The sequence below is a fragment of the Polypterus senegalus genome, chromosome 12 (genome assembly GCF_016835505.1).
Source record: "Polypterus senegalus isolate Bchr_013 chromosome 12, ASM1683550v1, whole genome shotgun sequence".
NCBI lineage: Eukaryota > Metazoa > Chordata > Cladistia > Polypteriformes > Polypteridae > Polypterus > Polypterus senegalus.
The window spans coordinates 80,482,502-80,495,439 of NC_053165.1; the positions used below are offsets into that span (position 1 = coordinate 80,482,502).

At 43.3% G+C, this 12,938-nt stretch overlaps 1 protein-coding gene across 2 annotated transcripts in view; it reads left to right on the forward strand.

Moving 5' to 3' along the window:
- Positions 1-3,397, forward strand: part of tspan35 (tetraspanin 35) — a 30,672-nt gene extending 27,275 nt beyond the window's left edge. For both annotated transcript variants that reach the window (XM_039772591.1, XM_039772592.1), the window contains one exon: positions 1,413-3,397. In XM_039772591.1, coding sequence (XP_039628525.1) covers positions 1,413-1,466 — 54 coding nt within the window. In that variant the 3' untranslated portion in view covers positions 1,467-3,397. The remainder of the gene's footprint in view (positions 1-1,412) is intronic.
- Positions 3,398-12,938: the final 9,541 nt, after the last annotated feature.

A 12,938-nucleotide genomic window follows, 5' to 3' on the forward strand; every position in this document is an offset into this window, starting at 1 on the left:
TATGAAGGTGCTATTTAACAGATTTGAAAGGCACCAGATACAACACATAGATATGAAAAATGCTGCATAATACATGATAGTTAAATATGATAGGTAAGCATAAGATATAAAAGATGACATATATAATGAATGAATATGGATGGTGCTATATTGTGCATAGATATAATTAAAGCAGACTAAACCAGGGACCAGAGAGGTGGCTCTCAAAAGCACCATTTGTTAAAATAAAAGTGACTATATAAGATAATTAAATATAAAAAGCACTATATAAGAAAGACAAATATGCAAAATACCTTATAATTGAAAGATGCAAACATTTTAATAAGGACACCATATGAATTTTGGATATACAGTAAATGATACCACAAATACTGAACTCTGTATGAAAGGCAACATATATTTTTCATTTATAATCCCTAACCAACTTAAATGGATAATAAAATACTCCAGTCGATATGAAGGGCACTTTCTTTGTATTTGGCAGTATAAGAAAGGCTCTGTATCTGTATTTGAGAAGCTTAGACAGATCGATACACATGAAAGGTGCTCCACTACAGGAACAGATTCCCACAAAAGGTAGACAGAGATGTGCTCAAGGCCACCGATGGCCGAGCCCCCCTTGTTCGAGATGGACTTCTCTGCAGTGTATTAGCCTGACAGATTTGATATGACAGCTGGACCTGTTCCTCATTATGAGATCAGAAACGTATTTCCATCTTGGTCTGCCCTGCTCCTCCCAATGCATATTCACCAAAGTGCTGTGAACAGATTGCACGCTGCTGCTGTCCTTGTGTGGAGGTGGCAACCAAGGCGATACTGTGATACTGAAGACAGCAAACAAGAGTGGGCTGATGCACCTGCGTTTCATCTGCTTCTCGTACGAGACAAATGAGTGCAAAATGCTAACTGGCAGGATTCCGCATGGGAGAGGGTGAGCGAGTGTGAGGGAGAGAGAGAGAGAGACCTTTATGACAGGGGAGGCCCCTCGTATTGGCGAGGGGACCTCAGCATTGAGGGGCTTGGCAGCATTCAGTCCTGATTAAGGTCAAGCACTGCAGTTTAAGACGTCCAGCTAGCAGCTCCTTTGGGTTCTTCTGACCACAAGCTGGAGACATAACAGGAGCAGACTTGAACCTGCAGTTTAGTGCCTGTGTGGGTCCCCCTGTGCCTGAATCCAAGAACCTCAGCCACTTTGCACAGTCGCTTTCGCTAAACAACCATATGTGAATGAGTCAGACAGGTGTCAGTCCCCGTTAGCGTCAGCTAGCCATATATGCCCGTGGGAAGGTGGAGATCTAAGATGCCACATGTACTCTTCTGCCAGTGCTCGATGGTTTGATGTTTTTTGGGGGTACTACATACACACAACGGTGTCTTACTAACTCTCCCCTGTTTGTGTCTTGTCATTGCAGCTGGCTGCTCTGGTGGTGTCAATGGTGCTCTTCTGTAAAATTACTCCCAGATGAGTGGCACAATACGCCTGAGGAAAACAGAAAAAAACAATCGTGTGCTTTTAGATGTCTGTTAGAAAAACTACAAAGGTTAACATCTATCAGTCCTATGCCTTTGTAGGCATCCATTAATATTCCTTGATTTTACCATCCGTTAGTTTCTAATTAGAGAAATTATGGAAAGCTAAATTAAATCTATATTTTTATATCTTATGAAGTTAAAGAAAACGTTCCGTTTTATGGATTGTGAATAAAAAGTGCGTTGGAGTCGAACAGATTGAAAAGAATTCATGTAAACATTGCCAAGTAGTGCTGACTTCAGATGATGAATCAGGGCCTAGCTTTATCCTCCACAAGGTCTCCCTACACCCAACAAAGTGGTCCCATGGAACGCTACCTTCTGTATCCCCCATGAGACACAACCTTTGAATGTTCTCTGCATTATCACCACCCTAACCCCACCAAGATCCAAGTATGGTCACCCAATTTGAAATGGTTTAGGCAACTTGAGGTGACTCTGGAATGATCATCACTATGAACCCCTTTGAGATGCAACAATAGGATGCTTTTGGAAACCCACTTTCTAACCATCTTAATGATTTGGCTGTACAATGTATTGTGTCGTTTGCGCCAACATTTGACATTTCAACTGTGAAATGTTCTGTGCAACGTGACCAACAAGCACCCATGAGATGCCAGCTTTGAAATGGTCCATGAGGTATGGTTATCCCACCACCAAACCGTTCAACCTTGCAATGCTTCTTTGCAACTTGCTCACTCAAATGTTTCAATGGAATAAATCAGTGGAAAGTACGATCATCCTGCCACCATGGGGTGTAACTTTGGAATGTTATATAAAGCATCAACACCGAGCCTACTGAGATTCCCCTTCAGAATGGTTTCATTGGATTAGTCCATGTTTCAGTGGAATAATCCAATAAAAACAGGATCACCCTGCCACCATATGGTGTAACCTTGGAATACTAGCATGATCCCACGGAGATTCCGCTTTGGGATGGAACTCTAGGCATCCTTCAACCATGGGATTCAGTCTTGAAATGTTCTATGTAAGGAATTTACAGAGGTGATACCTTAAACTGTTCAAGGCCTTCTTTTATTTAGCCATCATGAGATGCAGTTTTGGAATGCTGCTATGCAAACTGATTGCCACAGACATAATGAGATGCAACGTAGAACAGTGTATCCCATTAAGGGACAACCTTGCTGTTCTTCATGGAACATGATGACCTTAAACCTGCCGAGATCCAACAATGGAACGATTCAGTAAAAGTATGATGAACCTGCCATCAAGAGTCTTCAATGAGATCACAACAAACCCATAGAGAATGTTCTATGTAGCTCAGTGCTGCCATGAGCTTCACCCTTCGTATGTTCCATGCAACAAGGTTGACCTACACCCATTAATGCACAGGAATGTTCCATGAAAATTTGGATCAACTTTAAAATGTTTTGTGTGGTGTTTTAATCCCACATTTGGCAAGATGCATCATTCAACATACTGTATGGTCACCTCTCAACCAACAATATGAAACCCTACTATGGCATGCTCATCCCAACCCTGTCATGAAGCATGTTACCACCTAAAACGAGACGTGCCAACCTTTCAGCATCTCAGACCCTATTAAACCAAATCCTAAGAAAGTTCACTCGTCGTCATCAACCTCAGAACGTTCCATAAAGATTTTGATTGGCACATCCACCCCTGCTCTTGCTGAAACAATCCTGCAAGTCCCCATGCAAGTTATGCTCACCACCTTCCTCCTAGATTTGACTTTACGAAATTATTAAAATATCATGTCTAATTCATATCATCACAGCCTTAGACTTTTCCAAGCCACCAAGCTCCATTTAGATGTGAATTTAAATTTAAATCTTAAACACCACCCTTGCCCTGCGGTGGGTTGGTGCCCTGCCCGGGGTTTGTTTCCTGCCTTGCTCCCTGTGTTGGCTGGGATTGGCATTGGCTCCAGCAGACCCCCATGACCCTGTAGTTAGAATATAGCGGGCTGGATGATGGATGGATGGAACACCACCCTCACTGCCACCCTCCAAGAGATGTGACTCTGAAAACGCGCATGCCAGCTATGATACCCTAGATGTGACCTTGTAAAACTGATGATCTCCCCAAACCTTGTACAGTTCTAATAACGTTGCCGTCTTTACGAGGAAGTAACCTTGGAAAGTTCTAGGCAACCCCTTGCACTTAGATGTGAACTTCAAATATTTCTTGCTTCCTATGGCTCCCCTCAACCAGGAAAGGTACCATTTTAAAAGAAACCATTTGGCCCTTGAAATGTGACCTGAACAGGCAAGGCAGTTTTTGATCGAACGACCAGACCCATAAATGGTGTCGTCCAAAATTAGGTGAAATTGATAAAGATATCTCCACCCTGAAAAAAAAGTGTCAATCCAATGGTGGCTAAGGGGGACCCCACTGGCATGGAATAAGGGTGTCAACATTCAGGTGAGGGGGGCTCATTCCACACAGGCACGCTGCTGGCTTTTAGGGCAATTCTAATCTGCCTTGCACTTTTCTCACTTGTGTTCCCACTTGTTTCGGCCCACTCCCGGTTTTGTCTCCACCTTTCATTTTTTTCCTTTCACTCCTATAAGGATAGAACAGCTGCAAGGATTCTTATAAAGCTCGTTTAATTAATTTTTACTATGTTATCACATTTTGGAAATGTTTGTGAAAAAAGCCAAGTGTTGAAAGAGCTGATTAAAAACAAAAGTAAATCAACAAATCTCAAATCCGGTGTCCTGTATGATTTATCACGTTGAATTTGTCATTTCTGTTGTGCATTTTTAGCGCGTTTAACTCTGTGCTGCAAATATGACTGCCGCATGTCTGTGTGAAAAATGACGTTCCTGAAATAAAATGTGAGAGTCTGGTGGGTTTTCATTCAAGTGCTTTTAAATTATGTACTGAGAGCAGCCGTGTGTTCACAATGCGCACACAAATATGACATCTGCGAAGGATAATTGGAAGGGAGCGTGCAAATACAAACAGTGGAGCCGAAACTCTCCAGTACTGGAGCCCGGGCCCACCGCCGTATGCAATTAAAGGCACACTCTGTGCTTTTTGCTTGAACCATTTTCATAATCGGGTCATTCATTTTTTTTTCTGTTGCATGGTAGATGCTGCCTTTAAAAAGAATTCACCCCCTTGGAAGTCTTCACATTTTCTTGAACTTTGAATCCCAGAGGATTTCGTTTGGCTTTTTGACTCTTGAATGTCAACGTGAAAACAGATCTCTGCAGAGAGGTCTAAATAAATCTCTCTCTCTATATCTATATATATATATATATATGAGATCCAACATCTGTCTCTCTGTCTGTCCGCTTTTCAGTTGCTTGAACATTCCGGTTGATTTTGCGACTTCTTCCCTCGTGCTAAGAATCAGAGTTTGCTTGCAGGAGTGATATATTAATGCTAATCCGAGAGAGAGGCTGTGGGCCGAGGGGAGGGGGAAGCGTGACGTCAGGAGTGGGGAGCCGGGCAGGACCCTCCTCACTCACGTGCCAGCCTCCATTCCAGTTAGTCTACCTGTCGCCACGTGTTGGAGCGCACCTCGCCTCCACTTAGCTAGTGATACTTGTTTATTGATTTTTAAAGTTTGTCCTGTTTCACTACTACACGGTGTGTGGCGGGTGGCTGGAAGGACCAGTAGAGGGACTATACCTCACCCAGAACACAAGATAGCAGCCACCCTGGTTTGTATGGGGGCCACGGGAATTGAGCATGGAAGGTCAACCCTATAGGGGCGCATGGCCACTGCCAGGGGAAGCCCGGACGATTGTGGAGACCTGGACGTCAGCACTTCCGCCACACCAGGAAGTGCCGCAGGAAGTTCATCAGAGGCCACCTTCATCCAGTCGTCAGGAGGGAAGAGGAAGAGGCTTGGAGGAGAGGAGTGGAGGTGGTGAAGAAAGGACTATTGGAAGGCCCAGACGTAGGGGTGTTTGGTGTAAGGACATTGGGTTGTGTGCGGGACTTGGATAATCATAAATAGTGTAAATAAACGTGTGTTTTTGAACCACCGGTGTCTGCCTGTTGGAGTTCGGGCTGATCTTCCACAAGGGGCAGAGCTGTGGGGGACAGCTAGTTAGATATAAGGCACAAGATAATCGATGATACAACTCTGTATCCCTACTAGTTATTGTCAAAGTCTCTGCAGAGTGGTCTAAATGACTGACAACTATAAAACACTTGATAACTGATGACCTAAGTCTTCACCCCCTTCAAGTCAGTGCTTAGTATTAGATGGCAGCCATGACAGCTTTGAGTCAGTGCACACAGGTCTTTTCTCTACAAGCTCTGCCATTTCTTCCCATTCTTCTCCTTTACAAATCTGCTCAGGTTCTGTCAAGCTGCATGGAGATCATAAGAGAACAATCTCTGAAAGTCCAGCCGCGAATTCTCAGTTGGATAGAGATCTGGACTCGATTGTTTTGAAGCTCTTCCTATGTCACTTTGGCTTTATTGCTTGTCTTGCTAGAACACAGATGAACACTCAAGGTGCCGGTTTCTTGCAGCCTGCATCAGATTTTTCTCCAGGATTGCCTTATTTTCACTGCATTCATTTGGCCATCACAAGCCGCCCGGTGGTCTGTCACAGAGGACCATCCCCACAGCCTGATGGTGTCACAGCCGTGCTCCATGCTGTGGTTGGTGTGTTTGTGATAATGCAGATGGTCCAAAGGCTCCATTTTGGTCTACTCAAACCACAGGACCTTGTTTCAGCTGACTTCAGAGTCTCCAATGTGTCTTTTGTCAAGATGTACCTGTGTGCTTTTCTCTCCCAAAAAGCTGCAGCTGGTGAAGCGTCTGGCACAGTTGCTGTCCGCACATGTTATCCACTGTAGCTTGTCTCTCCTTCAGAGATCTCTTAAGTCTCTTGGTGGCCTCCCTCACTCTTCCATCTTCACTTTTCGTGGATGGCCTACTCTAGAAGATTTCCTCCTATGCCGTACTCTTTCAATTTCCTCATGATTGACTGAACTTGATATTCAGTGAGGGCGGCACGGTGGGGGAAGTGGTAGCGTTGCTGCCTCGCAGTTAGGAGACCCATCTGGGTTCGCTTCCCGGGTCCTCCCTGCGTGGAGTTTGCATGTTCTCCCCGTGTCTGCGTGGGTCTCCTCCCACAGTCCAGAGACATGCAGGTTAGGTGGATTGGCGATTCTAAATTGGCCCTGGTGTGAGTTTGGTGTGTGTGTGCCCTGCGGTGGTCTGGCGCTCTGCCTGGGGTTTGTTTCCTGCCTTGTGCCCTGTGTTGGCTGGGATTGGCTCCAGCAGACCCCATGACCCTGTAGTTAGGATATAGTGGGTTGGATAATAGATGGATATTCCGTGACTTGGAGATTTTCTTGTCTCTATCCCCTGGCTTGTGCTTTTCATGGAGTTGCTTGGTGTGTTCCTTTGTCATCATTGTGTTGGTTAGGCCACCATACTGACAAGCTGCATCTTCAGGTACAATCAGGTTAATCCCCAGACAGGTGACCTCCATTGAACTAATTCTGCGACTTCTAAAAGCAGTTGGCTGCACCTTTGTAGATTTGGGGATAAATGAGATCAGATCATTTGTGTTGTGCCCTGGATAAGCAGGTTAGGAAAATGGATGGATGGATAGTTGTCATTAATTTGAAGTGTTTTGCAGAGATCTGCTTTCACTTTGTCATTCAAGAGTCTTTTTCTGTTAATCAGTGTTAAAAAAGCCAAATTAAATCCACTACAATTCAGTTTTGTAAAACAATTAATTGGGAAAACATCTTGTGATGCCCTGGGTGACTGCAGCCTTGGCATTACCAATTTCCTGAGACATCACAAGGCATGGAGTAGAACAAAGAGGTCAAAAACAACAAGTTAACTGGTGTAAAAAGTGTACTTAGCTTAAACCCAAATGCAGTGGTCTAGTAAACGTTACATAAAAGCATTGTGAGTAACTTCAAATCACGTGGTCTCAATCAGCCCTCTCTTCTTTCTGCCAGTCCTTTCCCTCTCGCTGTCTCTTCTCGCCGCTCTGGTGTGCTGAGCAGGGCTACGACACCAGTGAATGTGGTCTTTGATTGACTCCTGTCCCTGCCACCTTTGTCGGTACCTGCTGTGTTCACAGAGTGACCCTCGCTCTTGCACGTGAATGAGCCATTGCCCCTGTGCACCACTGCAGATTCCTGATGCATTTTACGACACTTCTAAAGGGGCAAATGCTTTTTACAGGCACTGTACACGTAGAAAAGACCCTCATTGACTGGAATGATATTACTGCATTTAGCTTTTTGCTGCGTTGGTGTAATGAGGGTCACTACTAATGGGTGGCACTCAATCAATATGGTGTCCTGGCATGGAATATAATAGACTTAATTTTATGACTGGCATCATTCACATTTTCCCTTCCGGAATACAAACCTCTGTTCCAGGGGCGAATCTACCACAAGAGCGTTCTGGGTGTGCGTCCAGAAGGGCATGATGGCAATGGGCCCTTTTCAGTAATTTACATCCCACGGATGTGTCTGTGTGTCAACATGAGCACGAGGTAAGGCTGACGAAACAAAACAGCTGATCAAATCTTAACCAAAATCACCCATGGGGGACCCCCAAGTCTCAATGTGTCTGTGCAGCAAAATGAGCCAAGGGAGAGAGCCCCCCCAAATTGATGAGACAGTCACAAGAATCACAAGAATGAAAAATACTGCAGTGCACTGAAATAACCAGGCGCCTGCAAGCTGCTTTGTTCATAGTTTGATCAACTCTCTGTTAAGGAGTTAACTTACCCAAGGACCTGTGTGTCTTTTAATCCGGGCTCGCTCTCTTTCTCTGAATGGAAGGCACAAACAAGTCTCTTATGGGGGTGCCTTAAGCCTAAATCATCATTTGGGGTTTTTTTGACGAGTCCTCTTGTTGAACCCTGATGTACCACACTCGGGTGTACTGTGTGAATCTCCAGCAGGAGGCGCTGTTCCAGTTGACGGTGAGTCCCAATGTCCTCTTTACTCTGCCAGTCTGCTGCTATCAGGTGAGGGAAACACAGTAAGCTCTGGGCAGAGTTTTGGTAGAGGGCATAATACGCTTTAACTTCTTTATCTGGTACCTCCCCTACCACACCAAATTCTGAGTTAAGAGGTTTCAGGAAATAGGAATGTGACACAAAGACGCCCCAGTTGGTGAGCCCCAGACGGGCCGAGCATTCAGTAAAGCTGCCATCAGCCTTGACAGGACTGGCCTGATTAATTCTTCATGTAAATGTGCATTGGACTTGGTGTTTATTTTTGTATGAAGTGTAAATTGGAGAATTTCAGCAAGTTAAATGTGTGTGATTTGAATGATCTGTACAATTTGCACCCAACAATAACCCCCCCAGGGCCTTGTACAGGTGCTGGAATCCATCTGTTTGCCTGGCTGTTCATTTCTCTTCTTCTGTCTTTGATTGGGTAGAAGAAGGTGGTTATTAGACCCCCAAATGAAGCTGTTGTGGTGTTAATAACTTTAGGGTCCAGTCTGATCCCTGAATGCCTCCCATCATGGCAAGAACTTATATTTGGCAGCGCCGTCTGAAAACTGTTAAGTATAAGGTGAGGCTGAGGGAGGAAGGTGGTGGGTGCTGGGGAGTTTGGATGGGTGACCATCTAGAAAAAGCTTGAGTTGCTGCTGGAAGAGGTGCTGGTGAAGCCAGTGCAGGTCACTTACCCTGGGGTCTGTGTGTGGACCCCCAAAGCCCTGACTCTCTGTGGCCATTAAAGATTCCTGGGCATCGTTTGAAAAGAGCGATCTTCTTCATTCTGGCAGCCTAATCACCCCTGTCGCTTATTGGCTAACTACAGTATGTGTCTCACCACCTAATATCTAATGTGTGGGCAGCATACTGGCGCAAAATGACTGCCATTGAATCATCCAGGTGGGTGCTACACATTGGTGGCGGCTGACATGGCTCCTCATTGACTTTGTAAAGCACTTTGAGTAGGTTAGAAAAGTGCTAAATACATTCAATCATAACCTCATTTATCTGGAGTTTGAAACATCCACGCATCCAGAGGGCAACCCCACAACAACCTTAAGCAGAAGATGGCATGGCACTACCTAACTTTCAATTTTATTACTAGACGGCAAATATACAGGCTATAAAAACCTGGACATTAACAAAAACAGCCAAACACACAAAGGCTTGGTCTGCAATAGAAATCAAATCCTGCAGTACTTCTTTATATTCCTTGCTTTGTACCCTAGTAAATACGAGTTATCTTCAATATACTAACAACCCAATTGTCCTTCATTCACTCCGAATATGGAACCAATTACTTCAAGATAAAGACGCTTTTCTCTGTTGCACCTCTACACAGCCAATAGCCACCGTTTTCCACCTTCTCAAACTTACACAGTTTTTAATGTGCATTTAGACATCTGAATATCCATAATGTAATGATAACATCCTATAATCAAAATACACTTCAAATTTAATGTCTAATCAACACAATTTTTCTGCTACTTTCAAATTAAAAACTTGGCTAATCGGAATCTGCCCAATTTTCCTCACCTCCCACCTGTTTCTATTCCAGAAGAAAAACTGAGCTGTCATTTCTATAATACATAAAACTAAGGGGCTCTGCCCACTGCTCGCTTCCCTTGCCCACCCTCAGGGTTGGTTAACCAGATATACAATTTAAAGAGATTGTCATTTTCATGGGAATTGTTACATATGCATTATTTTCACTTTTACTTCAAAACTTTAGTAAAAACAATATTTGGAATTAATTTTTCTTCAAGATCGCATTGAATTTTCATTCCGTGTTTGGACTTTCATCGTGACAACGTAACGTAAGGTAACTGCCTGTGAGTGAATATCATTTCTTTCTCTCTAATAAAATGACTTTTTTGAATGTTTGTCCATGCTCTTTCTTCTTCGCTTAGTCGCTGATGTGTCATCTACAACGTATAAAATTATTGTCCTGATAAAATTTATAAGAGCTGAGAGCGCAGGAAGTGTGTCTGACAAAAGCATTCACACGACTGAGAGGTCAGATGACTGTGGTCTTGTTTGAAAATAGTTGTAAGCAGGGCGTCACTAGAAAGAATCTCATGTTAAAAGTCTCCGTCTGATAGGACTTCATACCGCGCCACCATTTTTGGAATCTTTTAATTCTCGCTGGCAACACGAATTAGACGATCTACAAGTCTCTGACTTAAAGTACAAATCCAAACAATATATTCCATCTCTTTTTGCTGTTCTGTTATTTCACTGAGTAATAATTTCTGTTTGTTTGCGCTAATGTGACCTTTCCTATCCTTTTTTTCAGACTTTTGAATTTTCGTACTTCCATTATCTCTAACCTGCTGTTCATGTGTATTGTGCCAACGTTTTTTAATTCTTTATGACGTTCTACTTTGTCATCTACTCTTTGTCCTTTGTTTCCGGCCCCGGGTGTGGACTTGTCTCGCGGGACATATAAGTGTCTGTCTGAGAAAATCACATGTCGTCTCCTTCCAAGATGTTTTTTATAATAGAGAGACATTTTAAAGTCCCGTCCTTTCTGTTGTCCTTCCTCTCTTTCTCTCGGGTGGGGGTTGAAGTTAGTTTTGTTAAGCTTAATTTGATTGTATAGAATGTCACTTGCTTTAAAATAAAATCAATAAAAAGAAAAAAAGGAAAAGTGCAATATAAATGTAAAGTCTTTTTCTCCTTTTCAATCAAATCTAATATTTAGGGGAATAATTGCCCAGTTGTCAGAACTTACTTCGGGAGAGTGAAATTCAGAACTTTTTGTGAGAGGCTCATGTATTCTTCATGGTTCCTTCCTGGCTATCTGGAAGGACCAACTGATGGACCTTGTGAGTGCAAGAGCACCTGGGGCCTCCAGAGGGAGCTCTAGGCATACAGTCCTAAGGATTGAGCCCAGAACATCTGACTCCAGGAGCAGTTTAAGGCTGAGTGTTGACTCTTTTACATCCTTTTTGTTCAATTTTGGTCTGTGGGTCATCGTCATTTATGTTCAGCACTTTTATAATGATGTATTTTTTGTCAGTTTTGTTTATTGTTTGGTGTCTATGTGTGGATGCTTGTTCTGCCATGCCTCCTGTACTAAAACGGTATCAAAGCAAATAACTGAAGTCCACCACCTCACACCTGCTTATTCTTTATAGTAAGTCTTATATTTAGTTATATGTTTGTGTTCAGGTATGGCTCCTGAGCACCCTGTAGAGTTCATACTGCATGCATCCAATGGCTCTGTATATATAATTAAAAGAACAAAGAAAGGCAAATGTGGTAATCTGAGTTCATCAGAAGCCTGAAAAGTGAAAAGACTTTTAATGGTCAGTAGGCCCGCCTGAGTATTTACTATGATTTGCCACACAATGCTACTTTTTCAATGAAAAGTGTGGCCAGTGGGCTCTTAAGACTCTGAAGAAGCAAAGAGAAAATGCACACAGCAGTCAGATACAAGGTGGCAATGTGAACAGCAAACAGTCAAATCACCTTTCAGTTTAAATAACAGCACCACGCGAAATGAATGCCATGGCAACTGTGGTGTCAGTGAGGGATATCAAGAGGAAAACACTCCATGTCTGAAAAGCAACCGTTCTTGAGACGCCAGCATTGTCGGCCAGCCTTGGTCATTTATTGACAGAGAACAGCTTGCAAGAAGCAAACGTGCAGAAAGAGCACTCAATCTTATGGAGTCGGGCTTCGGTTGGCAGGTCCGACTGCTTTCATGGAAATGCCCCTAAAAATCTTAGCTATTCAAATTAGAATTCCATATTTAAAGGGAGAACGTACCAGCAGTTAAGGAGGTCTCAATCCAAATGCAGTCATCGTCTGTGTGGTGTTTTCATTATCTGTCTGTGTCTGTGTGGGTTTACCTTCAGGCACTTCAGTTTTACTCTCACACGCCAAAAACGTGCAAGTTAAGATGGGTATGTGAGTGAGTGTGGGTGGCACCTCGTCCAGGCTTGGTCTCTGCCTAGGATGTGCACTAGCTAGCTAGGTAAGCGGGTTATAAAATGTAAAGATGGATAGATATTTGAAAGAGTGCAGCTCCAGTGGTCCAGTGGCTCACTTAACATATGTTATATTTAATTCAGGTTCCTTTCACTGTCTTGTGTTTGAGTTTCCTTTTTATACCTGTTTGTTCAATTGTAATTCTGTTGTTTATTTAATTATTGTTATTTATCAAGATTATTTGTCTAATTAGGTATTTTATGTTATGCAGTTTCTATGTGTATTGTTATTTTTGCTTCTGTTCCTTGAATTTTGTGGGTGGTTCCCCAAGAAGCTGGACCACCCTTACTTTGCTGCTAAGGGGCCACAGCCAACCAATAAAGGCAGGCTGGCAATTGCAGTCCTTTGCGGTTCATTGAAATTCATGTAAGTTTTATTCTCTTTGTGTTCTCGGGATTTACTGGTTCTGCTTGTCATGATTTAAAGGGTTTGTAAGCACCTAGCCCCAAGAATTGTAGCAAAAAGCTCCACGCGTGGA